This window comes from Apodemus sylvaticus, chromosome 11, assembly GCF_947179515.1.
Source record: "Apodemus sylvaticus chromosome 11, mApoSyl1.1, whole genome shotgun sequence".
Lineage (NCBI taxonomy): Eukaryota > Metazoa > Chordata > Mammalia > Rodentia > Muridae > Apodemus > Apodemus sylvaticus.
The window spans coordinates 56,490,000-56,511,278 of NC_067482.1; the positions used below are offsets into that span (position 1 = coordinate 56,490,000).

General features: G+C 39.6%; 1 protein-coding gene across 1 annotated transcript in view; it reads right to left on the reverse strand.

Annotated features, from left to right (window-relative positions):
- Window positions 1–295: 295 nt before the first annotated feature.
- Window positions 296–21,279, reverse strand: part of Stim2 (stromal interaction molecule 2) — a 127,495-nt gene continuing 106,511 nt past the window's right edge. Inside the window, exons 4-12 of the mRNA XM_052198449.1 lie at window positions 21,130–21,241; window positions 20,068–20,183; window positions 17,815–17,992; window positions 16,790–16,967; window positions 12,367–12,534; window positions 11,583–11,683; window positions 11,110–11,348; window positions 3,845–4,118; window positions 296–1,727 (exon numbers count right to left, since the gene is read on the reverse strand). Coding sequence (XP_052054409.1) covers window positions 1,250–1,727; window positions 3,845–4,118; window positions 11,110–11,348; window positions 11,583–11,683; window positions 12,367–12,534; window positions 16,790–16,967; window positions 17,815–17,992; window positions 20,068–20,183; window positions 21,130–21,241 — 1,844 coding nt within the window. The 3' untranslated portion in view covers window positions 296–1,249. The remainder of the gene's footprint in view (window positions 1,728–3,844; window positions 4,119–11,109; window positions 11,349–11,582; window positions 11,684–12,366; window positions 12,535–16,789; window positions 16,968–17,814; window positions 17,993–20,067; window positions 20,184–21,129; window positions 21,242–21,279) is intronic.

Here is a 21,279-nt window from a genome sequence, read left to right on the forward strand (position 1 = left end):
CAGGCTGCTCTCTGACCTGCTTACCATCTAACCAGTTCTAAACCTTATAAACTCATTCAACACAATCTAAATGCACCATAAATTTATATTTGTTAATCTTGATATGAGAACATTTGAACATTTCAAACTACATAAAAATATGACAAACAATATAAAACAAAGAAATTTGTTGACAACTTGGTTCCAAAACATTACTATTTCTTGTACTGCAATTAAGCAGCAAGACAGTGTACATGGCTCTTCAGAAAACAGTGTTTTTGGTGGAGTGTTACCAACAAAAATCAGCACAATCCCACACAATAATGTCTCCAATTTATTATCTTTTCCACAGTACAAATTTTTCACAAACCATAAATTCTTTGCATTTATTCAAAGTCTGTAAACAAGTGCCTGAATCCCCACACCCCCGACTGCAGCTGAAACATGAGAATGTTTTAAGTCCTCCAATCAAATCTCACTCTTCCACTTGTGTAAGGAATCAAGAGCCTTCTGTCTTTCCATTATTTATATTTTATCATACAGCCTGCAGTGCAGTAAATCACAGTGAAAGCCCTGGGGAAAACAAAACAACATGGTCTTTACAGCAGGACTTGAAACTTTATAATAATAAATGCATTTGAGGAAGCGTCCCATAATAAAAGTGTGGGTTTTCATTTCCAGAAATCAAGTCAATTAGAAACCCTAGTTTCTACTTAAAAACCCATTTTATCTAAAAGTGAAAACAGTCCCCTATCCACAGTCATTTTATAAACTCTATACAGTTTTACTTGCAGAGATTTTTTTTTTCCAGTCTGGAAAACAGTAGTGCAATCAGTTTTACTTCTTTTAAGTTATTTAGTCCATGATGGAAACAGCTCTGTGGAAAGATAAGAAGATATTCTGGTAAACAGGAAAATTTTGCAAGCCCATGCTGGCTTACAGTCCATTAAAGCTTGTAAGTCCATAGCGGCTTCCAACAGAATGCTGTGTATACATCACTAACATCAATGCAGAAATAAATAGGCGGAAGTAACTGTCAACTGCCTCGTCTCGCTGACGTCTCCGGCGGATCTGACCTGATGAGGCGCCTGCGCAGTCAGTTAAGGAAGCAGACAGCAGACAGTTGCCTTAAGGACATTTCCACTATGGCAGCAAGTCTGCAAAGCCCCAATGGAGTTACATTCCTAAAATTAAAATAAAAACGGAGTGCAGGGTGGGAAATAAAAGTTTACAGATGCCACTTGAATGGAATTCCATCACGTCAGCTGAGTCACTTAGACTTCTTCTTGAAAAGGCTTTTGATTTTTGATGGCTTTTTGCTTTTCTCACCATTATGACAAAGGTCATGTGGGATGCTGCTTACTCTGGAGACGTGTGAGGCTTCCTGAACTGGCTTGCTGTCATGGCCAGCGGAGGAGCACGATGTGTGCCGGGGATTGGGCACCGGAATGCCACTGGAGAGCTGGTGCATGCTGCAGGACTTCTCCAGGATGCCGTTGTACACTCTGCTCGCAGGGCTGAAGATCATGCTCTTGGTTTCTGTCAGACCCACACACTCAGGGGAGCCCCGGGACACATCTGCTGTCACTGGTGAATCCCCCCTGGAAGAATCCTCCAGGGAAAGCTCATCTCTTGATACTTTTCGAGAAGACAATGTTTGGTATATCTCCAGGCTTGAAGGAGGAGACTGTTTTCTCCCAATGGAAGAGTTTAAGGAGTCACATTCTGAACCTGTGTCTGGTACCTCCCTGAATGAAACAGACAATGATAATACCTTTTAGATCTACACATTCTTAACAGTACCAACAAATAGTCTACCAAATCAACTTCCATTCATAATTTATTCAGTTATAAAAAAGAGATATGCTATAATTATATATAGGGAGATTTGAAGTTTTCCTTTAATTTAGCCTATGTGTTTGTATGTGTGTGCGTGTGTGTGTATGTGCGTGTGCGTGCACACATGTGTGGATATGCACATTTGTGTGGATATCTTCATGTGTGCACGAGGAGACCACAGGTCCACACTGAGTATCTTCCTTGACTGTCATCCATGTTATTTTTTTTGAGACAGGCTCTCTAAACAAATCTAGAACTCATCAGTTCAGGCAGGCTGACTGGCTAATAAATGTATCTGCACTCCTTCTGCTGGAGTTCAGACACGTGTGGCTGGACACAGCTCTCACCCCGGTTCCTGGGATCCAAACTCAGTGTTCATGCTCATTTAGTAGGCACTGTATCATCTGAGCCTCTGTCTAGCACCTAACTTGCTAATTTAAGATAATTTATAACAATCAAACAATATAATTAAGCTATGCCTTCTTTAACTTTCAGGGAGATGAAAATGTTTGAGTTTTGAATTTTCTTAAGCCTTTTTGACTTTGACTCTCCTTCAATACTATTTTTCTTTCTGAATCACAAAACTGCCAGTATATGTTTGAAAAGATTAAATTGTGATCACTACCTTTAATCTTTAGTTATGAGCTTGATGAAATATAATTTTCTGAGGAAATAGATGAGGAACTATGAACACAGACAGCACTAAAATCAAAGCTCTGTCAGTGCTGCCCGCTGCCGAGCTGTCTCCCAGCCCTGGTTTATGTATTTTTAAATGTGCATTCTTTCTACAGCATGTGTCCTTTGGAAATCATATATAACATTTATATTATTTTCTCTGTAGTAACGTGTAGCTAAGTACATATAAGTTTTACAAGAAGATTCATGTTTTAAAAAAAGAGAGAAGGTAATGCTGGTGACGGCTAGTGAGTGTTATGAGAGGACTATGTAGACAGAAGGGTCAGCCTAACCGTAGAAGCAATTACTAGGAGAGCAGCAGAGGCGTTCCCTGCAGCCAAATTCCTCTCATATTTACTTGGCTGCTGTGAAGTTTTGACAAGTTATGTGAAACAAGAACTTAACTAACTTCCCACTGTGGAAAGGTTCTGTGGGCCAGGGCAGCTCTGGCATGCCCTACCATCTTCCAGAATCCACTAGAAAACAACCTAGAGGTAAAGCCATCCTGCTCCTGACTGTGGTCATACTACAAAAATACATAACTAGGATGTTAATCATAGTGGGCTCCCTGTTGAAAGGTGCATTAAATCCAGACTTGCAATGAGACTGCAAAACCCAATTGTTTCCTTAGGAACAGGCCTCAGCGCCTGTCTGCTACTTAAAAAAATAACTTTTACTAGGCAGTGAAATGATTATGGGAAAAGTAACCTGATGTAGTATCACCAGAGCCATGTGGCAGCTGTAAGGAGCCACCTAGACTGCCAGCCCCAGTACTGATATGTGGCCAAATCAGAAAGCCACAGCGTTCTTCTGTCACCAACAGCACTGAGAGGTGAGATGCTGACAGCCATGGGCCTCTCACAGAATGGACTGCATGCTGCTATACTCATGGGGCCAAAGGAATCAGTCACGAGTTCATTTGATTCTATCACTCCCTCCATTAGGTTCTCAACATTTTCTTGAGCCCTGGACAAATGAAACTGCATTTAGAAATTAAAAACAACCAGACCTCATGCTTAGAGTGGTACAGAAATAAGACCCCAGCGACATAACCACAAAGAACTGAATTCTGCCACAAATATGAGGTTCAAAGGGGACTCCAGATCCCACACGGCAACCAGTTTGGCCAGTACCTTGATTTTAGCCTCTGATACGCTGAGCAGAAAACAAACCCACTCAGGCCAGATGCATGTCAGATATACAGAACTTGGGTCCACAAGCAGGTGCCATGTGAAGCCACTGAGTCTGTGACACACACAAAATATACTGTGGCACTGCTGCCACTGCCACACCCATGCTCCCCCTCAGCCCCACTTAGACCCACACTCCATACTTCATGAAGCACCAATACCATTGTTTCTCAGCAGTGAAGTAGATAGCCTCCTCCTCCTCTTCGTTCCGATACAGAGCAGGGCAACTTGACACAGACAGAATGTCTGGATCTGGGGAAGGTAATGAGTGCTGGGGATGCTGGGGGAGGTGGGGGTGCCGAGGGTGGGCTGCCAGCGGAGCATGCGCAGGAAGCTGAGCTCGCTGGGACTGTGGGGAGGATGGCACGATGCTGCGGCGAGAGCGGCATAAACTACTGCTTCTGGCTAAAGATCCAGCAGGTTTAGCCACGGTCCCTGAAAAATACAAGCCAATGGAAATGCTCATAGCCATCAATGTCCCTTAACTGTCTTCTTGCAAATGTGTACACAAGAACTGATGCAAAATATCAGGTTTAATGTTTATTCAAGCATCTATGCCATTCTCTACCACCAATGGAAAAATTAAACAGCAGTTAATACAAATGTAATAAAATGGCAACAGAAGTAAAACTAAAATAAATGAACACCAATATAGTTTTGCTATAAAAAAATCTAATACTATTAAAAAGAATAACTTAATGTGGTATTCAAAATTACCTTTAGATTTAAAGCCACTATAGGACACTCAGAAGGAATGATAAACTGTTTATGAACGCTCATACTGGGTCAGGAGGAAAAAACCAGTATAAAGTATCAATGGATAGTCTTGACAAATCACAGCCTGTGTGACCTTTAAGATGGTTTATTAAATAAAGACTGTACGGTCTCTCAGCTGAAACCAAAGCCTGCTTCCTGAACACAGGTCCTCACGAAGCCGTCTTAGGTCTCCCTGTGCTCCTATCTCAAGCTAGACCATGCAGGCGGAACAAATGGACTCATCCTCAGCTCCTCTGCCTGCACTAACGCAGGTTCTTGATGCAGGCTGCAGCCTTCATGTGCCACAGGATAGGAGCTGCTGTCACAGCACACTTGGTAAACAGGCTCCAGTGCTCACACTATTAGACAGCACCAGGCCTCGCTCAGACTGCACACCAAGGCTCTCTTCCCCAGGACTCAGCTCTGGCCAATCCGTCTGCTCATCATCACAGTGAATGAGCTTACTTCTAAGGTCCAGCTGATGATCAATCAATCAATCAATCAATCAATCAATCACACGTTTTGACTTTTCCTGTCTATTCTGATGTTTTGCCTTGCAAATCATATTATGATGAAACCACAGAACAAGGAATGAATTAATTCTCCTAGTAATCAGAAATTATAGATTACCTAAAGAGAAACCATACTAATTTAATTGAGGACAAATTTCTCACTAGGAACTTCAAAACACTTTGGAGAATATTTAGAATGAAATTAATCTACACTCTTATCTAGTTATACTATTACTTTTCAGTAAACGTGTCAATAAGGACATTTTCTGCCAAAGATGAAATTTCTCACTTCTAATTTGCTTAACAAAATATTAATATCAATGCTGTATTTTCAAAAAAGAACAAAGTAAAGAAAAGTGAAACAGAATGATAAGCAGATAATCATATCTAAAAAATGAATAAAAATGTAACAAAATGATGGCTGTGAGTGACAGCCCACACATCAGAACATAGCAGATAATACTAACACACAAATGAAGTTTCCAATTCACATTGTGAAGCCCCTGACTGGTAAGAGTGAGAGATAAGAGGGAGGGAAAGACAGAGAGAAGCAGAGTGCGGCAACACACCACGTAAGAGCCTCGGGATAAAACAGATGAGCGAGGCAGGCTACACATGTGCATGGCTTATCCCCAAAGTAGCGATGGGGTGGGTTAACTAGCGATGGGGTGAGTTAACTAGCGATGGGGTGAGTTAGGCACCGTGTGGTATTGTCCCCTACTCATCCAGGCCACAGAGCCAGTCGTCAAATCACGCCAAGGACTTGAGAAGACAGAAGAACTCATGAACACTGGGTATGCAAACCAACAAAACCCCTTTGCAGGCCATTTGGCCATAACTAGTAGGAGATCCTTGCCCAGTAATCAAAAATCATTTCAAAGGGTCCAGAGAAACTCTTAGAGTTGTGCATAATGCATACCATAAGGATCTGCATTTCTACTATTGTTTTCAAAAGAAAAATATACAAGGAATCACAGTGGGAAAGGAGAGAACCCATGTTATTAAATATATAAACAAGCTACAGTTGACACATGTTAAACAATCACAGTAAATTTAACTTGTATAAACACAGAAAAACTCTGAAGCACATTTTTGAGCAAAGAAGTTGAAAAATGATATCTATAATTTGATGATACTCTGTAGATGGTGTAAGTGTGCAGCAATGGTATATATTGAATATAATGTATGTAAAGAAAGCACGTTCTAATGGGCTTTAGAACAAAATAACTTTAAACGGGGGAAAGAGACATGGTGTGGCTCCATTTCAGAAAAGCAAGAAAGACTACTTGTTTGCTTTTGTAGTGGGTGGGCACTGTCTTCGGTGACGTAGGATGTACAAAGGGCTTTATAAGAAGGTTGATATAAATTACTACTACATTCTACTCTGGAAGAATTTAGCAGATACTTAAAAACTGGAGGAGAGTGATTCTATCTTCTATTCTTCTACTCACAATAAATATATCAATTAACAGTTTCTGGGGTTTCTTCATGTAAAACCACAGTCTTCTTAAGTGTACTAGAATCTTTTCCTTTGCTATTTACATACAACAAGCATGCTTCCTGGCCATTATTTCAAGCTTAAGTAACACATAACCAATAAAGAGATATTTAAATAAAGCACCTTCATCCTACCATAGTACACTTCGAGCTAACAGCCTTTGGTTTCTTTATTTTTTTTTTAAATATTTTTATTTTCTATATTCTTTGTTTACATTCCAAATGATTTCCCCTTTCCCAGATCCCCCCTCCCCATATGTCCCATAAACCTTCTTCTCTCCATCCATTCTCCAATCACCTCCCTCCTTTTTCTCTGTCCTTATATTCCCCTCTAATGCTACATCAATCCTTTCCAGGATCAGGACCCTCTCCATACTTCTTCATGGGAGTCATTTGTTATGCGATTTGTGCCTTGGGTATTCAGGGCTTCTGGGCTAATTAATATCCACTTATCAGAGATTGCATGCCATGTGTATTCTTTTGTGATTGGGTTACCTCACTTAGGATGATATTTTCCAGATCAACCCATTTGCCTAAAAATTTTGTGAATTCATTGTTTCTAATTGCTGCATAGTATTCCATTGTGCAAATATACCACATTTTCTGTATCCATTCCTCCTTTGAGGGGCATCTGGGTTCTTTCCAGCTTCTAGCTATTTTAAATAAGGCTGCTATGAACATAATGGAGCATGTGTCTTTATTGCATGCTAGGAAACCCTTTGGGTATATGCCCAGGAGAGGTATAGCAGGGTCCTCTGGAAGTGTCATGTCCAGTTTTCCGAGGAACCACCAGACTGATTTCCAAAGTGGTTGTACCATCTTACAGCCCCACCAGCAGTGGAGGAGTGTTCCTCTTTCTCCACATCCTCGCCAACACCTGCTGTCTCCTGAGTTTTTGACCTTAGCCATTCTGACTGGTGTTAGGTGAAATCTCAGGGTTGTTTTGATTTGCATTTCCCTAATGACTAATGATGTTGAGCACTTCTTAAGGTGCCTCTCGGCCATCTGAATTTCTTCAGGTGAAAATTCTTTGTTTAGATCTCTACCCCATTTTTTAATAGGGTTATTTGGTTCCCTGAGGTCTAACTTCTTGAGTTCTTTGTATATATTGGATATTAGCCCTCTATCAGATGTAGGGTTGGTGAATATCCTTTCCCAATTTGATGGTTGCCATTTTGTCCTTTTAACAGTGTCCTTTGCCTTACAGAAAATTTGTAATTTTATGAAGTCCCATTTGTCAATTCTTGATCTTAGAGCATAGGCTATTGGTGATCTGTTCAGGAACTTTTCCCCTGTGCCCATGTCCTCAAGGGTCTTCCCAATTCGTTCTATGAAGCCACAATTATGCTGATACCAAAACCACACAAAGATCCAACAAAGAAAGAGAACTTCAGGCCAATTTCCCTTATGAATATTGATGCAAAAATACTCAATAAAATTCTTGCCAACCGAATCCAAGAACACATCAAAATGATCATCCACCATGATCAAGTAGGGTTCATCCCAAGGATGCAGGGATGGTTCAATATAAGGAAATCCATCAATGCTATCCACTACATAAACAAACTCAAAGAAAAAAACCATATGATCATCTCATTAGATGCAGAAAAAGCATTTGACAAAATTCAGCATCTTTTCATGCTAAAAGTCTTGGAAAGAACAGGAATTCAAGGCCCATACCTAAACATCGTTAAAGCAATATACAGAAAACCAGTAGCCAACATCAAACTAAACAGAGAGAAACTTGAAGCAATCCCACTAAAATCAGGGACTAGACAAGGCTGTCCTCTCTCTCCATATCTTTTCAATATAGTACTTGAAGTTCTAGCTAGAACAATTAGACAACATAAGGAGGTCAAGGGGATACAAATTGGAAAAGAAGAAGTCAAATTATCACTATTTGCAGATGACATGATAGTCTATTTAAGTGACCCGAAAACCTCCACCAGAGAACTCCTACAGCTGATAAACAACTTCAGCAAAGTGGCTGGTTATAAAATCAACTCAAGCAAATCAGTTGCCTTCCTATACTCAAAGGATAAGCAGGCTGAGAAAGAAGTTAGGGAAATGACACCCTTCACAATATCCACAAAAAGTATCACACTTGTTTGGTGTGACTCTAACCAAACAAGTGAAAGATCTACACGACAAGAACTTCAGGTCTCTGAAGAAGGAAATCGAAGAAGACCTCAGAAAATGGAAAAATCTGCCATGCTCATGGATCGGCAGGGTTAATATAGTTAAAATGGCCATCTTGCCAAAAGCAATCTACAGATTCAATGCAATCCCCATCAAAATCCCAACTCAGTTCTTCACAGAGTTAGAAAAAGCAATTCTCAAATTCATCTGGAATAACAAAAAACCCAGGATAGCTAAAACTATTCTCAGCAACAAAAGAAATTCTGGGGGAATCAATATCCCTGACTTCAAGCAATACTACAGAGCAATAGTGTTAAAAACTGCGTGGTATTGGCACAGTGACAGACAAGTGGACCAATGGAATAGAATTGAAGATCCAGAAATGAATCCACACACCTATGGTCACCTGATCTTCGACAAAGGAGCCGAAAACATCCAGTGGAAAAAAGATAGCCTTTTCAACAAATGGTGCTGGTTCAACTGGAGGTCAGCATGCAGAAGAATGAGAATTGATCCATTCTTATCTCCATGTAACAGCCTTTGTTTTATAAGGTCTAGGACTTAAGCCCTTGTAACAAAACAAAATGGAGTACCACTGTGTGGCCACTAGGTGGAGGCACAGCTCCCCAATTCTCAGGGATCAGATTAATTTGTAAAACTTCCTATTATATTTCAAACCAACTCTTGTACTTTTTCAAATTTACAAGTATAAATGTCTCTGTATAATATCACAGTTATTTAAAGCATATGCCAAATATTCACATTTGGTGTAAGTATTTTCTTTTAATGGACTGTAAAAATAAAAATAAAAAAGTTTTGCTATCTCTAAACTCCCAAAAGTGCTTCTAAAGCAGGTAAGGAAAAGATTTAATTAAAGAAATGGGTCCTCCTCAAGCACAATTCTGATTTGCAACAATTACAATTTCTTTTTTAAAAACACTATTTTTAAAAAGTTTTTTTTTTTCAGACAAACATGCACTTACGATTCGGTGTTATATAAGGGTAAGCCAATAAACAAAGAAAACAAATTCAAACTGCAAGCCAGCTTGAATACAGATGCAGCTGCAACCATAAGGACCTCCAAGTCCTGACAAGGAGACAATGAGGTCACCTGCTTTGAGCGGTCCCCAAACTTACCAGCGAGCGGTTCCTCTCCCAGGGAGAGTTCCTGCCTCCTTGCTCCACTACAGCATTAACAGAATTCAAGTCAGGGAAATGACAAAAGCAGACCCACTGGCTGGGAATTGTCTGTCAGATTAAGAGCTTGGTTCGATCAACTCTCTTATACAATCAGAGTTGCTCTACAGCCTCAGGAAAGCTGCACCACTGAACAGAAAAGGCCACACTGGAAAGTCCTCAGATGACATGACTTGACTGTCCTCAAAATCTAATAGTTTGAGGTTTTAGTCAACCAAGAACTAAACTAATAGAGTCAGTTCTCCACTCTCCAAAGCATCATTCTATTGACACTGCAAGAAAAGTCACAAGTATTGGGAAAATGGACCAGGCAAATGTTTCAAATAATTTCTAATATATATATATATATAAAACCTTGCAAACTGAAAGCATCTTTAATTGCAGAAAGTCAAAAGTTAAAGCATTCAAATCTTCTCTTACCAAGATGTTCTTGTTACAAAGGAAGACTCAAAATCACAGCACACAACTAAACAATATGAATATACGCAAAGAGCTTCCTTTGGAAAGACTTACATTCTAGCAAAAATTCATGCTGGCATACATGTACAATCCTCACACTCAGAAGGCTAAGGCAGCTACAGAGCTACAGAGCAAGCCTCATCTTCAAACAACTAGGTAGAACATCTACCTATGTGGATGTATAATATGTTTTATACATCCACATAGCACATCTGAGTTTTCATAAACAAGCAGTTTATTTTGCTAATGGTGAAAAGACTCGGTGCCCATGAGTCAAGCAGAGCAGTGGGACACTGTTAATAAAAGAATGCACTGAAAAGCGAAACAAAAATGTTGACCAAAAAAAGGAAAGAAAGAAACAACAAGTCCTGGGAATGGAACAAACCATAAGCTATGGAAGAGACAAGATCCAAGAGCCAGCAGCCAACCCCAGCTCCCAATGCTGCCTTCCACTTTCCTCAGAGCCCAGCATGCCACGGATACAACCGCTGGCAGTCATAATGCTGTACCCATCCCTTTTTGATGCAACTCTCTCATTTCAATTTAAAAGTCAGTAATGTTTAAAAGCAAAATCCTACAATGAGTTATATGCAAGAACTGGTGAAATATAAATATGTAATAAATTGTATAAATTAAGTATTCATGTTTCTTGATCAGGCAGGTTTCTAAGATAGAATATATAACACACATATAAAGAATATATGTGAGAATATATGAGAAAAAAGAGAAAAATATGTTAAAAAGGAGCAAAGAAGAATACATTTTCCCCCATAAGTTTCAAAGTATACCACTCCTAAAAGCTCATGTCAAGCACCTACTTTAAAAAGCGAGCCAATGCTTTCCTGACCTCTTCACTGGACACTCACCTGGAAACTGTGACACTATTGGGGGCGTGTCTTCATCTAGGTCATCGACTCCCCCAGCAATAGGGTAGGGTGGAATGGAGACTCTAGGCATCACCACCCAGCTATGGTCAGAGTACAGAGAGGAGGTGAGACTGGGGAGCCCAGAGTTGTGAGCTATCTGAAAGCCACAGATCTTCTCAATCTGCTGCCAGCGAAAAAGCCGTTCTCGCAAACACGTCGTCAGCTCAGAGAGGGCTTTCCTGAAAAGTCAATGGATAAATTACTTATAGGACTGAAGTCTTTAATTATGATAATGAAATTATAACAATAGGAAGAGGCCACAGAAATTGACTGATCAGAAGAAGCAATTATCCAATTTCCGAATCAGTATAAATTATGTCATTACATATGCTTCACTGATTAAATATACATTATCTTCATAGTATACAGCTGAATACAGACAGACAGACGAACTTGGAAAATGGCATTCTCACTTGGCTTCCAGAATCTTGTGGTCTACTTCGTCCAGGGAGGAACTATGTGCAACATGCAGCGTCCCAAACACTGTGCTTCTCTTCTTTTTAATTTTTTCTGCCTAGACCCAAAGGGTTAAAAAATAAAGCAGGGTTTAGGAAACTGACTCCTTATACAACCAACTAAGCTGATCCTGATTTTGACTCTATGAATTATCATAAAACCAGTAGAAAGTTATTAGCCAAGATACAGACATGTTTTCAAAATCAGAAAACAGATGAAAGAAAGCATGCTTTCCTAAGAAGTCAAAGACGTTGAAAGCTTTGTTCTAGAGAATAGTTTCTTATATTTCTACAGCTGCAAAAGACTAGAATCTTCTATTAAAACCAACAGAAAGACATTAACCAAATCCTACTGCAATGAGGTGTTAGTGAGTCAACTATGCATTTTTTCCAGAATTCAGATTAAGACTTACTCTTATTTCACACAATTTAATAAACAGCAAACATGAATTTCTAGTAACTACTAACCTGCATCAGATATGAGGCAGCAACCTGAAGGAGAGAAGCTCCGTATAAAACATTTACAATAGTGGTAATAATCACAATTTCTCAAGGACACTAAGATAATTTTGAAAGCTATATATGCACTTCTTTAGAGAGAGTAATTTTACTTAATTATTTCAATTCAGTAACTGAAAGAGTCAATTTCTATAACAAACTAATTTTTAAAACAAAATCTTCAAGAAGGGCTTTTACTGAGGTCTTTGTACTCCAAGTGACTGATCATGAAATAAGAGACTACCTCGTCCTTCGCGATGGCTAGCTGCATCTCAGCATTCTGCCTCTTAATATTGTAGTACTGAACTTCAACTTCATGTGTGAGCTGAAGCCATTTCTGTAGTGCATCAGGGACAGACCAGTTGCTTCTCAGTTCAAACTCCTTTTCAGCCTTTTTCAGCGCCATGCGGACCTAGAAGGATGAGAGGAAGAACCTCGCTTTCAGGAAAAAAAGACTGAAATCAACACTGGTACCAAAACAGAGACAAACCAATTCAGTTATGGATGTTACAAACACCTTTTAAAGTCACTAAATCTAAATGTACTTCTTCTTTCAAAACTAGAGCTATCTTTAAATAGGTCGTAAGTTTACTAAGCAAAGCTGACACACAGATCCGAGAAGAGCGCATGTGTCCACACACACTGAACAAATGGAGATATTTAGTTTTGTATTTTATAGTTGTCAAGCTAAGACGCATCAGGCACAAAGGAAGACAATCCAGGAGATATAGACATTACTGGTCACACTGTGCACAGCACATTTTTGGTCACCTAGGATATGAAGCAATACGACATATAAATCGAGAGGACTTTCTAGTTCTCTTTTCCTGGTGCCCTCTCTGTCTGTTCTTTCTTGCGCTTCTCCTACTACAGCCTGTTCCACCCTTTCTAGATCACCCACTGCTCCTGTAAGCAAGCAGACACTGAGCATGAATAGACTATCTGTAAATTTCAAAAAAATCAATACTGGTCATGATTTTTCCTGTGAGAAACCATGTACTGCTTTCCCTGTAAGGATGAAGGTTTTTCCCACATGCTATTTAAGGGTCAGCCAATTAAATAAAGGAAATAAGATGTCTGACGTGTTAAGTGTAATAAATGTAAAGCCCCAGTAAGAAAGTGACAAAGAAAGCACAGAGAGTCAGTTCTTAGAACAACTTACTTACAATCTAGCCAGGGTGGTGGGACTGGCGTGCATAACTAAAACCTTCCCGCAAAGCCATGGGTGCACTGTGCAACACTGATGCTGGTGCAAAGTGATTGCATCCACAAAACTAACTGGGGTAACTGAAATGCCCTCCATTTTTAAACTAAATGTTTGATCCAATTTATTTAAATAAACCTTTCCATTTGCCAGAGCAAACTAAGAAAAGGATTACACAAACTTTTGATAAAGAAATAGAACAGTTGTTGGGCAGTGTAGAAAAATATTTAAAAACTCAAAAGTTAAAAAGAAATCACAACAGAACACACAGTGTATAAACAAAAAAAAACAAAAAAAAAAAAAAACAAAAAAAAAAAAAAAGGCTTTTTCAGTAGAAGCAACAACCCGCCTAGTGTGATTCATTGTGTAATGTACATGGGACAATGTGAATTTAATAAGACGACTGGCGTCCCTGCTGATCTCTCAGAAAGAAAGTCTTGAGACCAGGCCCCATGACACACAGTCCTACAAAACCCCACAAGAAGACTGCAGCAAGTCTTTTCTCTCCCACGACTTTGACACTAAAAATTCAGAGTAATTTATATGTTCAGGATACTACACATAGAATCTCAACACATTTCACTCATGTTATTCTCTATAATCCTAAACATTTCCCATAAATTTCTCTTAAAATAGTTAATTATTTTGCACAAAACTTTGTATTGGGGCATAAATTGAGGCTGAGCAATGCTTAAATTAACTTAAATAATGTGAAATTTACGACCATCCCATATTAGCAACTGTTCAACAGCTATTATTTATAACTTTGCTATTTGATCGAAATCTTACTTAGTTTGATTTATGTTGTTATCCATAAAAATGGTCAAATTCTAATTAGTTAGTAGAATTTACAGGTGAATTTAAGGTTTAAAAACCATATCCTTCTGGAACATTGAAAACATTAGAAACATGTCAGAAAGAAATGCCCATATACCGCAAACCTAGCTTCTAGACCTGATGTGACTGATTTGATGGCTGGAAGGAAGTTTCCAGCAAAACCCATACTTTTGAGTCTCACTGCCTGAGACTTACATTGATAATATAGAATTTTTAGTACCAAAATCATTGATGTAAAAATATAAAGTGATATTAGTTACCTAAAAGTCTTCATTTAAGAAAAGTAATACCACATGATCATTTTTGAAGTTATCTCCACTGGGGGTGGGGGGATGTTTCACATTATATGCAATTGTAGGGTACTATATGGATATACATACATTAATTTCCCAGGTTATCATTTACTTCCTCAGTAAATGAAGTTTGTAGAGAAAATCACAGATTTGAAATTAAACACACGAAATCTTGCCTCTGTTGACTAAAAGTTGTGTAATGCACAGAAGTGATTATATAACCTTGCTCCTCATCTGTAGCCTTCTCTGTGTAGCACAAGGGTTAGTGCTCAGAGCAGGCCCCTGAATATAGAAGCAAGGGTTTCTGCACACTGACTTCTCGAGGTGCTGTTTCTTATCAATACAATCATGTTGGGCAGAGTTCTTCCTACAAGACCCACTGTTTTCCTGTAAGCCATCTTTGATTGCCTCAGGATGACATGAGGATTGTGTTTATACTGGCACAACTGGTACATCATATTCCAGTGACCTTAGGGTCTACAAAGGCATGCAAAGCTCTCTGTGACAGAACCAGATAAAATGAGAGGCAGCCACCTGTCAAACACTGTTCTTAAAGCAGTTAATGTTCACTCAGGGAAGGATAGACATCATCTTTACTGGCCACTGGTAAGCCCATGCTTCTGTAAATACTCCCTCATCAAAGACTCCATAAAGGAACTGAATCAAACTCATTGGGTCATCAAAAAAATTAGGTGAAGCCAAGAAAGTAAAAAGAATGGGTGGAAGAGTGAAGAGCAGGAGAGGACAAAAGAGGGAACTGGGGAGGGTGGGCTACGAATCATTAATTCACTACGAATCAGTAATTCCATATGGTGAGAATGGCACAATGAAACCACTGTGGAGGGTAATTAACATATGCTAATAAGGCAAAAAGTACAATTAATCCTTCTGGGTTACTTCCTTCTTATAGGACAGTAAGAGGATGAGCTAGCAAGCTGTTAGTAGTCCTAGAAGAAGGCAAACGTCAGGAGGGGAGTTTAGTAAGAACCTGAAGAGCATACCTAGTTCTTGGACACGTATAACTTTAGATAGGCCTTTACTGTTAACTTCTTGACTCTTTCCTATATACTGAACAGAAAGGTTTGCCAATGAGATGGGCATAACTACAAAAAACATCTAAAAGTCAATTTTAATAGTTTTTAAAAAACATTTAGTAAAGTTCATATTAAAAAATCCTTGCAAATAGATAAAAAAAAAAAAAAACACTCAAAAATTAACCAACCAGAGCCAAGCTTAATGAACTTTCAAGAGCGATGTGTAGTCAATGGTAACAAAAGAAGACCAGAGTTCAGTCAGACAAATTCTCCAAAAGGACACCTTAGCAGAAAACAGTGGTGCTCAAAAGATGCACGTGCCCATAGATGCAATTTACACTCATCATACAATTCTGATCCTTTACTTGACGATTCATTGAAAGGCAGCAACGCATAAACAGTCTGCAGTGAGGCAGAGTACTTAAGTTCTTGTCCCGCTTTACAACTGATGAATTCTGAACAACTCACCCAATCCTTATCTGGTTTCTTAGTTGCTCAGTCAACAAATGGCTAAGTCAGAAAAGTGAGATAGCATTAAAGAACCAATAATGTGCTCTGACCATGCATTCCATAGGACCAAGGGAGGGCCACAGGACAAGAGCTACAGGCAACTTGTGGGATGATAAAGGAAAGGAAACCCAGACTCCAGAAGGATTAGGCCCTGCAGACCCACTTCAGAATGATAATGAATCTATATTTACTTATGCCTCCAAGCTTGTAGTAATTTGTCTCTGCAGGGACAGGAGACTGATACACATGCATGCCATGAAATTCTTCTACAGTCCTCCCTTCTCCACAGCACTGTGAGACGTCTGAAAGCTGACTCCACTCTATTTTGAGTAGCTGAGTGGAGGAAGCAGACATTAGGACGGACATCTTTGCAAATAACTTTGAGGACTTTAGCGGATTGTGTTTTAAAACCATCTAACAGGCTTGAAAGGGATGACTAATAGAATCCTTCACAACTGCAGCCTGTGGCTTTAGAGAAGATCAAAAGTACATGTCCTTTATCTTACACGGTGACATTAGAAACAGAAACTTACCACAGATCTGAGTAAACAACTCCTGTGACCTCAAGCCAATCAGCCTAGCAGGTCACAACCTTGCATGGAAGAAGAAGCTGGCAACTTCACCTTGCAGCTACCATGTTGCTATTTTTAAAATATGAATTTGACAATGCTAAAAACTTTTTATTAGGGGAGGAACAGTACACATGACAACACGGATACAACAAATGGAACAAAACTGAAGAAAAAGGAGGCCCTGAGAAGCAGCAGGGCACGCCCACGACGTACGTACCTGCTCCAGCTCCTGCTCTGCGTACTGGCGCCTGCTCAGCTCACACTCCGCGCCCTCCCTCAGCTCCCGCAGCCGACAGGCCTCCTCCTTGGCATAGTTGATTTCATCCATCATTTTCCGCTCCAGATTTTGCTTTTCTACAGCAACAGTTCTGTTTTCTTCCTGAGCCTTTTCAAGTCTTAGAGAACAATACATTTTTTTAAAAAAATTCTTCACTTAAGTATTCAAAATTACACTTCAATGAAAAAATTGTTTCAAACAATAATACTTTTTTTTTTTTTTTTGGTTTATTCAAGACAGGGTTTCTCTGTATAACCTTGGCTGTCCTGGGACTCACTCTGTAGACCAGGCTGGCCTTGAACTCAGAAATGCACCTGCCTCTGCCTCCCTGAGTGCTGGAATTACAGGCGTGTGCCACCACCACCCAGTTAATATCATACTTTTTAAATTTAGAATTTATAGTATTTCTATTAATCTTTCATTGAAGTGATTATCAGGCAACCTATTACTTGACCATTTATTTGGGCTCAAAAAACAAGGATCACACACACACACACACACACACACACACACACACACACAAAAAAAAAACAGTCTCTGCAAAGACTTTAAAAAAACTTATAAACATTTAAATCTATTTTGAGGTAAAATTTAACTATATTCTACCTATATCTGATTTACTTCCAATGATCTACACATTATTCTCAAATTGTAATTCCCCAAAAATACAAAATGAAATAAGCATGTATTCGTAATATGAACACTAACCTAAAAATAAAGGTTTACATACATACTCATGTAACGTTTCACAAGCATATTTACTTATGTGACATCAAGAGTTAGGACTAGTTTTAGTAATAAATGTTTTATTTTGGGTTTTTGAGACAAGTTCTTAGTAGCACAAGCTGACCCTGGTCTCACGAGCTATAATGATGCCCTTGGCCTGATCCTCCAGCTGCACCTCCCAAGGGAAGGACCCCCAGCATGAGCCACCACGCCCATATGGAATGAGATGCCTCAGTTACCTCTCTTGTAGGTCCATGAGACTCTGCTCTGCAGTTTGTAGACTCTCTAAGTCTTTCATCATTTTTGCAACATGTTCCTTTGATGTCTTATTTTGTGTATAAGCAAACCAACAACCCCCAACACCAATTACTATGGAAATTGTGAGAATAAAATCCTTCATCCAGTTATGAGGTGGGCCTACAAAAAAAAAAAAAAAAGCAGATAGCTAAATTAATTTTTGAGTGTAATACAATGTAAATATACAGAAAAGCACACATCCAAAGCAAACAAAAGTAAATATCTCCTTCCACCAGATACAAATTCTAGCTTTATAAAATCAAAACTCTTCTAATCAGTATGCTTATTTGACCTGTCTAATATATTAAGACCTGCAGGACAGCAAAGGCAAAGACACATGGCTGTGACAGGCCTTATTCTGAGTGACCTCATGAAGCGCCCAGAGGGAAGGAATGCCATCACTAGCTTCCATTTCCTTCGCTTAGGCCAGGTCCCTGTCACTGACACCCAAACTGGAGAATTACTCACTCACCATAAGGCATTTTCTTAAGCATATTAACTTAATAAAACTTATTGCGGTTTTGCAATAAGTTACTCTCATCAGTGGTCCATAACGTTAGAGGATGTAACACCACCACCCCAAGCAGATATGGCAAGATTTGGTAACACACAGGAAAGTGCTGGGAAGCTGTTACTGGTACCTCCCTGAGTAGAGGCCAGTAATATTCCTGAGCACGCTACAACTGACAGGAAAATCTCTTCCCACATGCCCTCTACTAGTAGCAAACATTATCTACTGCTCCACCATGCAAACAACTGAGAAGCCCTGGGTTCAAGGGCCGTAGCTAGTTAGCAAGTGGCAGTTGTCTGAGATACAGGGGTTAGGAGAGAGAAAATGAAATGCAGGCTCCTTCTTCCCTAACCTACCAGGTATGATGTCTACTTGACAGGGCTACTGTCTTCAGGAATGTAAAACATAAAACCTCTACTCAAATATCATTTTAACCTTATCCTGACTGCCAATATATACTAACTTTCCAGGGACTAATTAGAAGAGAGAGACATGCTACCCAATGAAATGTAATGTAGTGTTTTAGGGCTCCAAGGAAATGTAATTTATAGAGGTGAATTGCCTTTCCTGGCTACCTTTATGTCATTTTGACATAAGCTTAAGTCATCTGAGAGGGAACTTCAATGGAGAAAATGTTTCCCTAAGATCAGACTATACTTTAGTCTGTAGGGCACTGAGTGATTTTAATCACTGATTGATGTAGGATCACCCAGCTGGGCTGGTGGTCCTGAGTTCTATAAGAAAGCATAATGGGCAAGCTATGAGGAACAAGCCAGTAAGCAGCAGTCCTCTATGGCCTCTGTGCTAGCTCTGTCACCAGGTTCCTGTCCTGTATGAGTTCCTGTCCTGACTTCCTTCAGTGACCCTTTGGTCATGGCATATCATCAGAGCAATAGTAACCCTAAGATACTGCCTAAATACTTATTGCTCCTTGTGATGGTTTGTATATGATTGGTTCAAGGAGTAACCCTATTAGGAGGTGTGGCCTTGTTGGAGTAGGTGTGTCACTGTGGGTATGGGCTTAAGACCCTCACCCTAGTTGCCTGGAAGTCAGTCTTCTACTAGCAGCCTTCAGATGAAGATGTAAACTCTCAGCTCCTCCTGCTTCATATCTGCCTGGATGCTGCCATGTTTCTGCCTTGATGACAATAGACTGAACCTCTGAGCCTGTAAGTCAACCCCAATTAAATGTTGTCTTTTATAAAACTTGCATTGGTCATGGTGTCTGTTCAAAGCAGTAAAACCCTAACTAAGACACTCCTGCCACAAGATATTCTGCATGCTCCCAGTAGATGAACTCTAAAGAAATCTCAAGTTGCTAGGCTATAAAATCCAGGGCGCATCCATGTTTATGTGAAGGCTGAAAAGTCACAGTGTTCCAGACTGCCAGAGCACATGCTCTCACGTGCCATGCAAGACATGCACAGCAGACAACTACAGTCTCCAGGGGTTTGCTTAGATTTCTGCTTCTGAGAAGTTCTCAGGTTTGACACAGCTTTTCATATTAGTAACTAGTTTTGAAAACTCCTATTTCTATGGCAGAAAAGCTCATCCTATAAGCCACATTTCCTTCATGGTTACCAAATGGTTCTTCTTGGTTGTCTGCTCCTCTCAATTGTCTGTTTTCTTCAATAGGGATGGGGCAGACTACACTACTATATCATTGAATGAGAGAGATACTAACGTGTCAGAGGCCCAAACAAAACCACATCCAGGGCTTTGAGTTGAAGTTTCTGTCTGTGACTGCGGTCGCTGATTTTCAACTGAGAAATCATAAATGAAGTTTCATGAACTGCTATCCTGTATACAGAAAAAATAATATGCAGTAAACAAGGTATTTCTAGTATATAAGTTTCAATACACGAGCAACATATTTACCAGTTTACATACTAATAATCATTATTGAAAGCTCATCTGTATTAAAGCACACTACTTCAGGAACAATTTCATAAAACTCAGCTACTGAAAGCTAATAATTGTGCTGCTATATTGATGAGCTACTGTCTTCTGAAGTTATTTTCAGTTATAACTTACTAAAATTGGAAAGTTTATGAAACTGAAAGTATTTTATAATAATTAACGAGTGTCAACATTTCACTATCATTTCAAACACACACACACACACACACACACACACACACACACACAGAGAGAGAGAGAGAAAAGTAAAATTACTAAGAGACTCACTATATATTTTTAGTAGATGCTAACAGTTCTTGCCTCAGGAGCCTTTACCTAGCAGCAGCTGAGGCTCTTGCTGCGCCCAGCGTTCAGCTGTTTCAGATGAACAAAGTGCACTGAAAACCCAACCGAAGGAAAGAAGCCTTCCTGGGCGGGTTGAGGATTGAGGGACTCACTTAACACCCACGTCCTGGGCGGTTAGGAGGTAGAGAGGAGAGAACACTCAGTAGCTGGGCCTGCTGAGCTGCTGTGTGCACGACTGATAACAAAGAGGCACTGCCTCAAGCCAGGTGAAAGGTACAGAAGAAACTGTCCCCTGCCTCCACACACAAGCAATGTCATCTGCATGCACACAATCTAACACCACAAACACACATGCTTACACACATACAATACATGTACAAAGAATAAAAACATAATAAAAGAAAAAAAAGTATTTCAAACAGATCCATTTATAATACTTCGTTTCTACCCCCGCCCAGCAGCATCTTGCAGATTTGGAACTGGAAAGTGGCATCTACAACACACTTCTCAAAGCATGGAAACCCCTTTAGGTAATACTGACCTGGGGAGTGTTGTTCCCTTCACGTTATTATCCCTAAAATTCCTCTCATATTGTGGCAGTTCCACAAATTCTATCAACCACTGCAGGGTATCCTCAAGTGTCCAATTGTGAACTGCAAAACAGAAAAGAAGATACAGTCTAAAGCACACT